The sequence below is a fragment of the Phoca vitulina genome, unplaced genomic scaffold (assembly GCF_004348235.1).
Source record: "Phoca vitulina isolate PV1807 unplaced genomic scaffold, GSC_HSeal_1.0 scaffold42, whole genome shotgun sequence".
Lineage (NCBI taxonomy): Eukaryota > Metazoa > Chordata > Mammalia > Carnivora > Phocidae > Phoca > Phoca vitulina.
In genome coordinates this window covers 2269005-2284471 of record NW_022589745.1, presented here as the reverse complement: position 1 = coordinate 2284471, position 15467 = coordinate 2269005, and the positions used below count along the sequence as shown (strand labels likewise).

General features: G+C 53.4%; 1 protein-coding gene across 1 annotated transcript; it reads left to right on the top strand.

Annotated features, from left to right (window-relative positions):
- On the top strand, nt 1-11718 carry ADI1 (acireductone dioxygenase 1). The gene is made up of 4 exons (XM_032430107.1): nt 1-248; nt 2997-3116; nt 8583-8762; nt 9520-11718. Exons 1-4 carry the CDS (start codon nt 129-131, stop codon nt 9637-9639), a joined length of 540 nt encoding a protein of 179 aa, XP_032285998.1. The 5' UTR covers nt 1-128; the 3' UTR covers nt 9640-11718.
- The last annotated feature ends 3749 nt before the right edge of the window (nt 11719-15467 follow it).

Here is a 15467-nt window from a genome sequence, read left to right as displayed (position 1 = left end):
CCCGGGATAAGGGCCTCCCCGCGCGGCGCGCCCGCTCTTCCCCCGCTGCCTCCCGAAGCCGCGGGCCAGGGTCAGGGGCGGGGGCCGGGCGGGCGTGCAGGGGGTGCTCGCGGCGCCCCGGCTCCGCCATGGTGGAGGCCTGGTACATGGACGAGTCCGCCGACGACCCGAGGCGGCCCCACCGCGCCGAGCCCAACCGCCCGGTCGGCCTGGAGCAGCTGCGCCGGCTCGGGGTTCTTTATTGGAAGGTACGCAGGGGCGGGGGCAGTCCCCCCATCGGGTCCCCCGTGCTCCCTGCACACCCCAACGTGCAGCGAGTGGGGACCGCGGCCGGGACAGGGCCGGGGGTGGGGGGTGGGGAATGGTGCTGCTCATACTCAGTAGGGGCCCGGGTGGTCGGCGGCGCCGGGAACCCTCCCCCTGGGAGCGGTGCGCATGCTCAGTAGGGGGGCCGGGTGGTCGGCGGCGCCGGGACCCCTCCCCCTGGGAGCGGTGCGCATGCTCAGTAGGGGTGCGGGTGGTCGGCGTCCGGGGCATGCTGCGCTTGCCCGGCTTTAGGCGTTCCGGGCGCCGTGCGCATGCTCAGCATTGTGGTCGGCGGCCTGGCCTCCGTGCGCGTGCCCTGCAGACAGGCGGGGCCGGGAATCGGGCACCCGAGATGGCCTCCGGGCCGGGGTGTGTGGTCTGACGCGGTGCGCCGGGAGGACGCGGGTGGCTTCGCGCCGGGCACATTATTAGTGGATTATGCGGGGCGAGAGCGGGGCGGGAGACCTGGGAGACCTTGGAGACCGTCCCCAGGACCCCTGTGCGGTGCCCCGTGGTGCGCCGGCCTCCTCCGCAGGCGGCAGGTGCGCTCTTCGGGCGAGGTGCGCGCAGCGGTGCGGGGTGAGGGTCTCCTCGCGTGGGACCGCCCTCGCCCCCGCCGGCTGCAGGGCCCCCGCTGCCCGAGCCCGCGGTGATGTCCGCTCCCAAGGCGCTGGCTCCATCTGGGGCCAGAGTGGAGTGAACTCCGGTGTGCGCGGAGCCGCGCTTTTCCCCCATGAGACAGGCTCAGAGAATGTTCCAGCCCAGCGGCTCTTTAGACCTCGTCTGGTCTCTCTCAGAGGAGACGCGAGACGGTTTTCCATGGTACCTCTGGTTGAGTAGTGTTAACTTTTTTTTTTTTTTAAAGATTTCCCCCTCCCTTATTTTTAAGTAATGTCTACAGCCAACGTGGGGCTTGAACTCACCGCAGGCTCTGCCGACTGAACCAGCCGGGCGCCCCTAGTGTTAACTTTCTAGATAAAACTGCCACCGGGGCCCGGGGGGCTCAGTGGTGAAGCGGTGAGCCTTCGGCTCGGGTCATGATCCCGGGGTCCTGGAATCGAGCCCCGCCTCGGGCTCCCTGCTCAGTGGGGGGTCCGCTTCTCTCTCTCCCGCTGCCCCTGCTTGTGCTCTCTCCCTCTCGCTTTCAAATAAAGTCTTTTAAAAAAAGAAAGAAAGCTGCCAGTTATTTCACCAGCAAAAATGGGTTTATTTAGGAATAGCAGAGAATTGCAATCCAGTATAAGCAAACCACAGCAAAAACCATAGGCAAGGCCCCCTAATAAATGAACAATCTTTCATTAAAAAATGGGGGGTGGAATTGGGTGGGCTGTTATAACAAGTCCGCTGGACTAGTGGCTTCTCCTTAGCTGGGCTGTTGCTGGGCAGAGGAACCCTTCCTTGCTCCTGCTGTGGTAGAGTGGCATCCACCTGCCAGGTGGGGCTTTTCCTGTTGGGTCGGCCCTTGACCCACAGCGCTGGGTGTAAGGGCTACCCCTGCTGGTCCCCTGGCTCCGTTGTAAACAGGGTTCCTTTTCGTTCACGGTGGGCGGAAATGAAGCCAGGGCTAGCCTTCTTGCCATTAAGAGGACTTCTCTACTAAACACTTCCTTCGTAATAACTGTTCTTGGTCAGTGGGAACAAATGGAGCATTTTTTCATATCTGGTATCAGTGACACAGCAGAGTGATAAAAAGCTCTGTCTCATACACATCATTTGAAGTTAGATTGTTTTAGTGTGGAGCAGTACTGTGCATATCATGAGGTGGATTTGATAATTTTGGGAGTCATCTTTGTAGAACTTAATGTGTTGATGACCAGTATTTTAAGATATTCTGGAGTTTGCTGTTCAGTAGTTGTGATAAAATGTGCATTTTATCGCAACATAATGCAAGGTATGCTAAATTCGTTGCCAATAGTTTGAAGTAGGAGTGCAAATAACTCTGGCTGGGGTCCTAGGGGAGTGCTTCATGACAAACGTGTTAGAATGGGACCTTGAAGAAGAGAGAGGGTTGTGATAAATGAAAATAATGAAGGAGATTTCTAGGTGTAGGAAGCTGTCAGGAGCAAGGATGTGGGGATGTGAGGCATCTTTTGGAGAGTAGCAAATAATCCTATTTGGTTTAGAATGTAGATTTTTTTAAAAAAACAGGTGATAGGGACAGAGGAGTAGAAAAGGCAGCTGGGGCCACATGATGGAAGGCTTCTCATACCAGTGTAATGAACTTGGGTTTTATTTGTAGGCTTCCAGAGCATCAGTCATTTCAGCCAAGGGAAACAGCTGACCAAAGAGATGCCATAGAGGGACCAGTTAGACCTGCAGAGGATTGGTGCTGGAGGAACAGGACTGGGGAGGAGGTGGGGTTGGTGACCTTGGACAGGCTTGGCCATGGATGTTTCACCTGGGCTCCTAGCAGTGGGACTAGAATGGGGATGTAGAATCCCCCAGGAAGAACTGCTGGGGAGAAGGGAGGCAAGAATTAAGTACAACTGCACTCTCCTTAGCTATAATGGAGAATTGGGAAACCCTCCAGAGAAATAGGGAAAAGAGGGGAAGGAAGGTTAGTTTGCAATTGACAGAGGACTGGATGATAAATTTGGAGTGCAATCATATTGGAGATCCAGAGAGAGAACACTTCTTTGTTTCCTTGCGTTCCTGTGACCTCCTTTTTGTTGTTGTTTAAACTCTAATAGTTGGATGCTGACAAATATGAGAATGATCCAGAATTAGAAAAGATCCGAAAAGAGAGAAACTATTCCTGGATGGACATAATAACCATATGCAAGGATAAACTACCAAATTATGAAGAAAAGGTAAGGTAACTCTAAATTCTTTGAAGAGGGGAATCGTTATATTCACTCTTATTAAACACAAGCTTCTTTGTTTTTTCTTTTTTTTTTTTTTAAGATTTAATTATTTATTTGAGAGAGCATGCAAGTGGGGGGAGGAAGGGCAGAGGGCAAGGAAGAGAGAATCCCAAGCAGACTCCCTACTGAGCAGGAAGCCAGACATGGGGCTCCATCTCATGACCCTGAGATCACAACCTGAGCTGAAATCAAGAGTTGGACATTAAACTGACTGAGCCATCCTTTTTCTAATTTCTAACATGGTTGCTGAGGTCATGGACTTGCAGCCTTCTTTTTAAACGTAGGTATTTAGTGCTGTAGATTTCCCCTAAGTACTGCTTTTGTGGCATCACACAAATTTTGAATGATCTTCATTTTCATCAGAATACCTCCAAATTAACTTTTTTGATTTCTTCTTTGACCCATGTGGGTTTTTTGATACGTGTTAGTTTCTAATTATATGGGGACTTTTCCAGAGACTTTTCTTTTATTGCCTTCCAATTTAATTCCACTGTAATCAGAGAATATATTTTGTAAGACTTGAGTCCTTGTAAATATATTGAGGCGGTTTTAATGGGCCACAACATAGTTTATCTTCGTGAATGCACCATGTGAGTCTGAGAAGAATGTGTATTCTGCTGTTGGTTGACTCATTCTATGAATCGGTGGTGCAATTCAACAACTGTTCCTTTCTGATTTTCTGCAAGCTGAACTTGTTGTTTATTGATGGGTGGTGTTGAAATCTCCAACTAAAATAGTGAATTCATGTGTTCTTCTCATTCTGTTAGTTTTGCCTTGTGTATTTTGATGTTTGTTGTTAGGTGCATACATGTTCAGGATTGTCATGTCCTCTTAGAGATTTGACTGTTTTGTCATTACATGACATCCATCTTTATCCCTGATGATTTTCCTTGTTCTGAAGTCTGTGTTGTCTGAAATTAATATAGTTCCCTGAGCTGTCTTTTGATTACTGTTAACATGGTGTATCTTTCTCCAAGTTTGCTTTTAACCTATTTGTGTCTTTATTTTAAAGTGGGATTCTCGGGGCGCCTAGGTAGCTCAATCGGTTAATCGTCTGCCTTCAGCTCAGGTCATGATCCCAGGGTCCTGGGATCGAGCCCCGCATTGGGCTCCCTGCTCAGTGGGGAGCCTGCTTCTCCCTCTCCCTCTTCCTGCTGCTCCCTCTGCTTGTGCTCTCTTTCTCTCTGTCAAATAAATAAATAAAATCTTTAAATTCTGGCTCCAGTACTTACTAGCTATGTAACCTTGGGCTTCAGTTTCCGAAATGTGTGTCACATCCCTGTCTGGTTCTCATGCTTGCTTTGTCTCTGGAGACAGATTTTTTCTTAACTTTTAACATGCCCTGTTATTTTTGGCTAAAGCCAGAGTGTAGTGTCTGTTAAGAGGAACCAAGGCAAGTCGGCCTTTAGTGTGAGGGTTTGTGTTACCTGGGTGGGAGTCCTGTTTGCTATTGCGGGTGTCAGGGGTTTGGTTTCTTCTAGTTTCCTTGTTTTTCTTCTCCCCTGAGGTCTTTGTTTCTCCAAGCACTCTTCCTCACATAGATTCTGTGTCTCATGGTTCTTCCAGAGCTTTAAGTCACTATTATCCTTCTGAAGCCTTGTCATGCGGTAAGCTGTCGGGGAGGAAAAGTGCTTTGTGATTTCACGATTCAGTCTAGTTTTTAGTGGGCTTAGTTCTTCGGTTGTGGCCTTTTCATTCTCCCTTTGGGCTAGAGGGGCTGGAGGTGGCCTTCTTGCAAGTCAGATAAGGCTCTGGTACAGTTGTTTCCCTGGGAGTACTGGCCTTTGGTATGCAGGATGTTCTCTGAGTTTTTAAAAATGGCTACTTTTCCCCTCCCATTGCCTGCAACGTGAAAGGCTATTTCTGGGATCTTCATCATGAGAACCTGGTGGGGTTTCTAGATATAAAAGCCACAGACCTGTGGGGCTCCCTTAATACTGGGCTCCCAGGAGTTTTTCACTTTCGAGCTGGTGCACACTCAGCCTGCTGCAGTTTGCCAGGATGACCACTTGTGTGTTGTACCAGTTTACCTGCTCCAGGAGGCTCTGCGTCCACCTCTGTCTCAGAGCTAAGGGGAGCCTTTTATCCTGTGACCTCAGTCCTCTGATGGATCTAGGGAAAGTCACCCAGACTGTTCTTCCATCAGCTTGGATGTCTTCTGTGTGTGTTTTGGAGAAAGGAAACAGGCAGGTATACCAACACACTGAACTAAGAACAAAAGCAGCATGAGAACACGGACCCTGCAAACATACACACATGGTGTCATTGCTGTCAAATTATTCTTGCCGGTCAGAGCATGAGTGTTACGGTACCTTACAAGATGAAGTCATTTCTCACCAAATGCCCTAACGGGTCATGAATTCTCTCAGATTTAAATGGTGTGCTTTTCCATGAATTTTAGATTACTCATCTTCTTAGCAGCGCTTTTGTCTTTTTTTTTAGTTTAGTTTTTATTCTTTATTTTTTTAATGCACACAGGCGCACATGCATAAGAGAAAGAGAATGGGGAGGGGCAGAGGGAGAGGGAGAGAGAGAATCTTAAGCAGGCTCCACAGTAAGTGCGGAACCCTGTGCGGGGCTCGATCGCACAGCCCAGGATCGTGACCTGAGCCGAAATCAAGAGTCGGACGTTCAACTGACTGAGCCACCCAGGCGCCCCAGCAGTGCTTTGTCTTACTACATCGAAGGGGCTCGGATGCTGTTAATGTTAGTAATTATATTCCCCCATCATCCTAGTCCTGCAGAATAGCTTCTCTCCTGGAGGAAAACTCCCTCGCTGATACAGGCTTATCTCTCTTGTTTCTCTGAAACAAACCTTTACTTTCTAATATGTCATGTCTGTGTTAGGTGTCCTCATGATTAGATTCAAGTGATGCATTTTTGGCAGGAATCCTACACAGAAGGTGTTGTGTCTGCTCGGTGCACCCCGTTGGGAGGCATGTGGTGTCAGAGGACCCTTCCTGGCTGATGGGAAACTTGGTTAAGTTCATGTTCATTGGGTTCTTCATGTGAAGTTACCATTTCCCCCTCATAACTAATAAGAAATTTGTGAAGAGTTTCTTTGAGTCTGTGAACACCCTGTTTCTTCTCAAACTTTCACTCAGTGTTTGCAGTAAGTCTTGATGGTTCCTGCCTGAATCAGTCACCGCCATCAGGGTGGTAGAAATGGTGACCTTCTAACTATCATCCAGTATTGAATCGGCCTCCGTCTGTAAGGAAAAGCTGCCTGTTCCTCCTGTTTACATCAGTGTGGGCTCACAGAGTCTTACTTGAATCATGGCAGGCATGGATTACAGGCCAGTGAGTAATTTTGATGTTCGGATTGCCCCAGACTTAGCAAGTAGGAGCGTTTCTAACTGGTTCCTGTCCTTTTGGCAGATCCCCATCATTTTCCTGAGCACCTCCTTACTTGCTGGACCCACCTGTGCCAGGCACCTCCAGGTCCCTGATCTCGCCCTGGAATCAGCCCCTCTTCCTGGTACCTGTCACTGGTACTTGGAAACCCAGACGGGAGTCCTCATTGCTACTCGGGGGTCATTGCCCCAGGTCCTTGCAGCAGATGGGGCAGTGAATTCTGTGTCTGTGAGAGAGAGAGAAATCGTTGGTTTGAGCTGATGCCTCTCATTCTGGTCAACTCCACAGGACTTTTTCTCATCCTCCCTCATTCAGTGCTTGCCCCTCTCTTGTCCCACTGTGAGGACCCCGGCCCCCGATCGTGTCCACATACTTACTCATTTCCCTCAGCACACACAGTAGTTTCGGCCTGGCTGCTACACCCGTCCGTTGCAGAGGGCAGCCCTGCTGAGTGGGGTGTGAGGCCGGTTTGCAGGTCTTTCTCTCAGACTGAGGACAGGGTGAAGTGATAATGGTCACAAATTACTCAGGTCAGTATGGTTTAAGTTTTCCTTCCCACGCTTCTCTTATCCTATTTATGATTACGTAAAACCCAACAAAGTTCTAAAATCTCAACTTTGCCAGAAGGGTCATCCCCTTTCCCCACCTTTACTGCACTGTTCCCACCGTCTGCCCGTCGACAGTGGTTGTCTTAGCGTCTTGTTATGGCGGTGCTCGTAGACCTCAATATTCTGCCACTCTCTGGTGTTTGGGCATCTGAGTTCTTTCCGGTGTTTTACACTACAGCAGAGAGTAACCTTGTGCAAATTTATATTTATGTAGTCGGAGGCGAATCTTCAGGGTCCGTTCTGGGAAGGGGATTGCTGGGTGCGTGAGTAATGCGAATGTAGTTGGCTGGATCGTTCCCCTCCTGGGGGCCGTGACCCCTGCGTCACCACAGCCTGCCAGCATTCAAGACGGGTGTTAATGTGCTGCTCTTACTGTACGTGGCCATTTTCCAGATATTTATGGATTTTCCAGAAATGTGTAAACATTAAATAAGGAAAGCTGCAACACACCTGCATGGGGCACAGAGGGCTGGGGAGATACTAACAGTGCGAGTAGAGACGGTTCGATGATGGCATCTTGGTAAGGGTACAGGGGTGGTTACTGTAAAATTCTTTCAACTATTCTCCGTATTTGAATATTTTTATTATCAATTTTAGGGGGATAAGGACTTTTTGAAAGACATAAAAGATTTGAACAAATGGAAAGTGTTTGTTTCTGGAAACAGTGACTGCCTTCCTCACGTGTACACGTGGCTTCTGACCTGGTGTGATCTGTGTGATGACTGTGTGTGTGTATATATGTGCGAGGCACGTGACGACCGCGCACGCATCTGAAGCACGTGATGACCACGTGTGCGTTTGAGGCACGTGACGACTGCGTGCGCACGTAAGGCGTGTGACAAGTGTGTGCGTGCGTAAGGTGCATGATGACCGCGCATGCGTTTGAGGCGCGTGACAACTGCACGTGCGTAAGGCGTGTGATGACTGCACGCGCGCACGTAAGGCGTGTGACAACTGTGCGTGCGTGCGTGCGACGACCGCACATGCGTGGCGCGGGATGACTGCGTGTGCACGGAAGGCGTGTGATGACCGTGTGCGTGTGAGGCCCGTGACGACCGCGCGTGCGTGTGAGGCCCGTGAGGCTGCCGTGTGCGGCGGATGGGAGCAGGAGCCCGGATGTGCGTGGGAGCCCTGACTGCGCCGCTGAGCCGCGGGAGGTGGGGCGAGCGCCCGGCCTGTCCGCGCGTTCCCTCGAGGGTCGCGGGGGGAGGACCAGTGCCCTGAGTCGTTCCGTGTGCGGCCCTGAGCATGTCGCCGGCACACGGAAGGGCTGTGTCGCTGCTGGTCTGATGACGGGCTTCCCGGACTGCCCGAGCTCCCGCTCCGGTACGTGTCGTCACCGTCCCGCCGCGGAGAAGGCTGCCGCTCACGGGTCTCGGGGCGCTCGGGCTGTCGCGGAGCCGTGCGGACCTGCACGCCCGCTCTGAGTCGCCGTCCCCGCGGTCCGCAGAGGAAGGCGTTCTACGAGGAGCACCTGCACCTGGACGACGAGGTCCGCTACGTCCTGGACGGCAGCGGGTACTTCGACGTGCGAGATGCGGAGGACAAGTGGATCCGCATTTTCATGGAGAAAGGAGACCTGATCACTCTGCCCGCGGGCATCTATCACCGCTTCACGCTGGATGAAAAGGTAGGACGGCTGTTGGAGTGTGACGGGGCCGGGGCGGCCGGCGGGAGCCCTTCCGGGGGGCGGCGCCCATGTCGGGCGTGCGGGAAGTGCGGGCTCCTCCTGTCGTCCCCGGCGCCGGGATCCGGGAGCGCATGCCTCTGTCACTTGTCACGTGTGAGCGCGCATAGGACAGACTCCTACAGGCGGAAACGGGGCTGAAAGCTCTGCACCTTCTATTTATTCGTAAGACTTTATTTGACAGAGAGCGAGCGAGCGAGCGAGCACAAGCAGGGGGAGTGGGAGCGGGAGCACAGCAGGGGGAGCGGCAGGCAGGGGAGAAGCAGGCTCCCCGCGGAGCAGGGAGCCCGCCTCGGGGCTCCGTCCGTGGACCCCGGGATCGTGACCTGAGCCGAAGGCAGAACCTCAGCGACGGAGCCCCCCAGGCGCCCCTCGTTTTCACTTCTGAGGGGCGATGCCGCGCCGGCCTCCCGGTGTGCAGCAGCCCGAGGGCCGCTGAGCGTGAGGAGGGCACGAAGGCCGCGGCCGGGAGCGGGCGGGTCCGCGCTTGTCCGCGCAGACGGCGGGTCACAGACAGTGGGGTTCCGCAGCGAACCCCCGCGGCAGAGGCGCGCTGTCTGAGCCTGAGCGCTTCCGGCCGCGGCCGCTGACACCGCGGTCTGCGGGGTGACGTGTCGCCGAGGCGCGCGGCCGGGGCCACGAACACGGCCACGACCGTATGTCGGAGGCGGGCTTCACATCCGGTGTGTCTGTTTCCTAGAACTACGTGAAGGCCATGCGGCTGTTCGTGGGAGATCCCGTGTGGACGGCGTACAACCGGCCCGCGGACCACTTCGAGGCTCGGGGGCGCTACGTGGCGTCTTTGGCGCAGACAGCCTAGCGGCGCCCGGGCTCCCGGCGCTTCCCCTTGGGAGCGTCCTGAACCCCCGCGGAGCCGGTCCTTCCTCCTCCTCTCACTCCGGAGACTAGGGCTGGTGCGCTGTCTGGGCGAGGCGGTTCGATCGGTGTGTGTGATGGAAGGAGCTGTATTACAAGAGTGATTTTTACGTGGAAGCAACTCTGGGACTGTGGACAAACCACGTTCATCTTACCTAATTCAAGATCAGCCCGAATGAGAGTCGTCTCCCCGATCGTTTAAGTGCGGGGCTGCTCCGCCCGCACCCGTTTCTTCGACCGTAAGCAGCCGTCTGCCCGCGCGGTGCCTGCCTTGTAAGAAGGTGTCGCAGGGGACAACAGGGCCGGCCAGACAGAAGACACTTCTCCCAGCACCGGGTGGGGCGTGCTGTCGGGGGCGAGGTCTCTCCTGCTAGTGGGGCGGTGCTCGGAGTCGCTCACGCCACTTTCTTGTTCAGAACAAAGTAGCTGCCCTAATTTTATACCCTTGGCTTGCAGGCCTTGTTCATCACGGTCGTGGTGGTTCGCACATGTATGTGATGAATTTATATTTTACCTGCGTTGGTGTTGTTCACTGAGATTCCTAAGTTGATTTCCCTGTTAACTCTTCTACATCCAAGTTTTTGATTTTAATAGGAAAATTAATACATTATCTTTTTCCTCAACAATTATGAGGTACAGTTTTGCGTGATTTGTTACAATAATAGAAAAACCCCAAATCAATTTCATGTTTTGAAGGCAGATTGTTTTAAGGATTTTTTAAACTGGATTAAAAACCTTCATGTTAAAATTCCTTTCATTGCCTCCGCGTGGGCCTTGGGAATGTGTGTCCGAGGCATGGAGGAAACTCGTTTTAGACGATTCAGTAAACGGAGTTTTAGGATTGGAACGCGCGCAGGTAGCAGGAGGATGGTAAGGGGCGACCCGGGCTGTGTCCGCCTCTGACGGGGAAGTCGGGGAGGCTCCTCCTGAGGGCGGCGCTCCTGCGTGGTCGGGTCGCTCATCCGAGGTGAATGTGGGAGAGGACGGATCCTTCGTACAGTCACCACCTTCAGGGCTCTGAGACCAGAATCTTCCCAGGGAGCACAGATGTTCGTCTTCCCAGTAGAACAGTTCTTGCTTTGCTGTCAAGTTTGTGTGGTTATCACTTTAGAGAGAGAGAGAGGCCTGCTTGCTGAACAAGGTAGCTCTCCATGGGTGTTGCTTTGCAAATGTGTCGTTTTTAAATTTTTATTTTTTAAAGCTTAATTTATTTGAGAGAGAGACAGCATGGGGTTGGGGGTAGAGGGAGAGAGAGAATCTCAAGGAGGCTCCCTGTTGAGCGCGAACTGGATGTGGGGATTGATCTCACGACCCTGAGATCATGACCTGAGCTGAAACCAAGAGTCGGTCGCTCAACGGACCGTGCCCCCAGGCACCCCAAATGTGTCCTCTTTTTAAAGGTGCGGAGCACTCCCTGCCGTGGTGTTACATGGCTGGGACACTGATCGGTCAGTGTGCACGCATTACATGCCTGCCTGTAGCTTCACGCTGGTCTGTGTGCTGGCGTCGTAAGAAAGCTCCGTGTTTTCCTTATTCCGACTTAGGCTAAAGGCCGCTGCGAACAGGGCCAGTGAGGTCTCGGGCCATGCCTTGGTGTTCCTGATGAAGAGGCAGGCACAAATAATCCAGGAACTTGTCAGCCTTGGGTCTGGATCCAGATTCACCCTTTCACCCCAAGATACTCTCCCTGTTTGGAATCTGGTCTGTAAGGCTCCCGGGTGCCTGCTTTTTCACTCCGGGGTTGCCCTTGTCCACGGCTCCTGAGTCAGTGGGGTCCTCTCCTCCCTCTGGTCTTCATGCCCCTCCTTGCCACCATCTCGGTCCCCGACTGTGCGGGGATGAAGAGGAAGCTGGCGAGGGAGGAGGGTCCCCACCGCCTCTGAGAAGCCAGATGCTTCAGTGATTGTTGCTAATTAAACCAGGCAGAGTTTTGCATGTATTTTGCTATTTCTGCCCTTCAAATAATAGAGTTCCCAACTATCAACTTACCATTCTGAACTAAAAATCCTAATTGACTTTTTTTAAAGATTTTATTTATTTATTTGACAGAGAGACACAGGGAGAGAGGGAACACAAGCAGGGGGAATGGGAGAGGGAGAAGCAGGCTTCCCGCGGAGCAGGGACCCCGACATGGGGCTCGATCCCAGGACCCTGGGATCATGACCTGAGCCGAAGGCAGACGCTTAATGACTGAGCCACCCAGGCGCCCCCTAATTGACTTTTTTTAATGGAGTTTTTTTTTTGTTGTATTTTTTTTAAGGGAGGGAGAGAATCTTAAGCAGGTTCCCACGCCTAGCACGGAGCCTGGCACAGGGCTCGATCTCGCAACCCCGAGCTCATGACCTGAGCCGAAATCAAGAGTCAAATGCTCACCGGACTGAGTCCCCCAGGTGCCGCAGGCCTAGCTGAGTGCTCACAGAAGTGCGGGAAGCATGGCAAGTGCATCCGAAGTGTTGCTGGAGTAACACGCGGGAAGAGCCCGAGCGGCGCTGGCTGCTTCTCAGCGGATCTCACGACGTTTCTCCTACCTCGTCCTGCCTCCACAACAGGCCACGTATCCTGAGCCTTGGTTAAGAAAATAGGCTACCGGATTTAATTCTTACTTCAAAATAGCGCTTTAAAATATAAAAACATTTGGGGCGCCTGGGTGGCTCAGTCGTTAAGCATCTGCCTTCGGCTCAGGTCATGATCCCAGGGTCCTGGGATCGAGCCCCGCATCGGGCTCCCTGCTCAGTGGGATGCCTGCTTCTCCCTCTCCCACTCCCCCTGCTTGTGTTCCCTCTCTCGCTCGCTCTCAGATAAATAAAATCTTTAATTAAAAAAAAATATATAAAAACATTCAATTCTGATCTTGCCAGGATGAGACAGTGACTCTGTTTATTACATACAAAGCTCACATTTAATCTCGGGTTCAGCCTTGTATGGCTTCTGTTGCGGCTCAGCAGGTTCTTTCAGGGGGTTCACACTGGCTGTTTCTCACCCCTGACAGGCCTCCTGTCTTCCCCACACCACGGTACCCACCACACAGATGTCCCCACGCTCCGCTTCGCATGGGCTCGGGGAAACCAGGCGTCCACACCTTCTTGCACTGCTGGAGCTGGTGGTGGGCAGCGGAGGACTGGGAGGGAACGTTTGTCCTTTTTAAAAGGATTTTATTTATTTATTAGAGCGGTCACAAGCACATGTCGAGGCGGGAGGAGCAGAGGGAGAGGGACAAGCAGACTCCCTGCTGAGCACGGAGCCCGACGTGGGGCTCGATCCCAGGACCCTGAGATCAGGACCTGAGCCAAAGGCAGACACTTAACCGGCTGAGCCACCCAGGTGCCCCAAAACATTTGTCTTTCATTAAGGCTTGATAAGCCCCAGATGGCTTCCAACTTCCTTAGAGGTGGTTGTGCTGAGATGAGTATAGATTTAATCGTCAAGGAGGTAAGAAATTTCACAGAAGTGCACGCAGGGGCAGTGAGGGCCCGGGTGCGTTAGCAGGGAAGGGAGCCTCCAGGGCCATCTGCATGCGGCCTGGGTGATGGCAAATGGATCCCCTTGTTGTTACGGCCTTAAAACGTTTTTTGAAGTCACTAACTTTTGGAGGAATTGTGTTGCCCAGTGTTGATCACAGATAGGTTAACTGTAAGTCCTTAACAGGGGTGCTTCCCTCCACCCAGAAAGGTGCTGTTGGTGGACCAGAACTTTTGAGAAGTTGGGGCGCCTGGGTGGCTCTGTTGTTAAGCGTCTGCCTTCAGCTCAGGTCGTGATCCCAGGGTCCTGGGATCGAGCCCCATGTCGGGCTCCCTGCTCTGCGGGAAGCCTGCTTCTCCCTCTCCCACTCCCCCTGCTTGTGTTCCCTCTCTTGCTGTCTGTGTCTCTGTCAAATAAATAAATAAAACCTTAAAAAAAAAAAGGCACTGTTGAGAAGTAGAAACAAATGGAATCAGACCTGTGGGGAAGCGGGACAGGAACAGAGCTGCTGGTCCAACCGGGAAGCCAGGGGCAGAGGGTGGGTGTGTGGCACCCCAGCCGGTGAGAAGGTGCTAGAAGATGTGTCCCCCTGCGGGACGGCTGGCAGCGGCGGGAGACGTGAAGAGGGTGGATTTCCGCACCTGAGGCTTAGCCCCAGCGGTTGGTCCTCGCCTGTGCCACGTGTGTGATGCGAGCTCCTCTCTGGTCTTTGTCGGGCTCTTCGCTGCGGTGACAGAAACCCGACATAAGGGAGCTTCCGCCAGGAAGCACGAGGCTGGCAGGACACACGGAGTGCATCTGGGTGGGAGGGGACTGCCTCGGTCTGCCCCCCTCTGCGTGTTGGTCTTCCTCTCTTTTGCGAGTAAGACGTCTCCTCACACTGGGAATGTGGTGTCCCACTGTCTGCCCAGCTGTCGTCCCTGTGCTTCCCGTAGAGGGTTCTGTGTGGCTGCCGCTGGGGTGGCAGCTCTGAGGACAGGCCCACTGGAGCAGTCATGCTGCGAGGGGCCACGTGGGGCCTCAGGAGGGGCAGCCATGGGGCCCGGGCCACCACCCCAAACGGTGCACTCCACTTCCTGCGTGCTTGCAAGTCCTGTGGGCCTGAAGTAAGAACAGCTTGGCGCATTCAGCCATAGCGTAAGTTCTGGATTGTTAGGGCACAGATGTCTTGAACTCCATTCCCGGGGAAAGAAACCACCTTGGTTTTATTACTTTGTTAGAGGAGCTGGTCTCCCTGTGTTTTAAAACATCTCCTCACAAAGTTGGCATAGGGGCTTCTGGTCCATCTAGGGAGGGAACAGACCCATCTGCACAGTGCACTGCCCTGGCCACTGGGCCCCGTACCTGCCAAGCCGACAGCTTGCCAAGCCACGGCCGTCCTTCAGTTTCCAGAAAGCCAGATCAGGATTACATGCGACCTGGGGGATGCCTGGGTGGCTCAGTTGGTTAAGCATCTGCCTTTGGCTTAGGTCATGATCCCAGGACCCTGGGATTGAGCCCCACGTCAGGCTTCCTGCTCAGCGGGGAGTCTGCTGCTCCCTCTGCCCCTCCCCCTTCTGGTGATCTCTCTCTCTCAAATAAATAAAATAAAATCATAAAAAAAAAATTACACGCGGGGCGCCTGGGTGGCTCAGTCGTTAAGCGTCTGCCTTCGGCTCAGGTCATGATCCCAGGGTCCTGGGATCGAGTCCCACATCTGGCTCCCTGCTCGGCAGGAAGCCTGCTTCTCCCTCTCCCGCTCCCCCTGCTTGTGTTCCTGCTCTCGCTGTCTCTCTCTGTCAAATAAATAAATAAAATCTTTAAAAAAAAAAAAAAAAAAAAATTACACGCAGACTTTGGAGGCTGCAGTTCCTGAGCAGAATGGATGGCCCCTGGTACCCACTGTGTTCTGTGCCCCTCAGGAGCCGCCTGACTGCGGCTGGGGCTCACCAACCCGGGTTCCCTCAGTTCTGGAGGCTGGCTGTCCGAGGTCAGGGTTCTTGCAGAAGGGCTGCCTGCTCGCCACGTCCTCACATGGCAGAGGGGGAGGTGGCTCTGGAACTGCCCTTTTCCGCAGACACTAATCCCATCGCGGGCACCGCCCTCACGGCCTCCCCTGACCCCAGTCACCCCCAGAGGCTTGCCTCCTAACGCCATCCCCTGGGGTCTAGGCCTTCACCATGTGAATTTGGGGGAGTATGTTCAGCCCACCACACATGGGCAGCAGAAGCTGAAAAGCTTCCCTTTGGAAATTTGGAATTTAAGATCTTTCTGTTGCTGAGAACACCAGCCTCCGCCTCCAGGCTGCCCAGCAGGCCTCCCCCAGCCGTGAAC

What these genes read in the sequence shown, in the direction of transcription:
- ADI1 (XM_032430107.1), top strand. Translation starts at nt 129, where the DNA reads ATGGTGGAGGCCTGGTACATGGACGAGTCCGCCGACGACCCGAGGCGG. An exon ending in TACCAAATTATGAAGAAAAG is followed by an intron (nt 3,117 to 8,582) that starts GTAAGGTAACTC and finishes CGCGGTCCGCAG; the next exon opens with AGGAAGGCGTTCTACGAGGA. An exon ending in GCTTCACGCTGGATGAAAAG is followed by an intron (nt 8,763 to 9,519) that starts GTAGGACGGCTG and finishes TCTGTTTCCTAG; the next exon opens with AACTACGTGAAGGCCATGCG.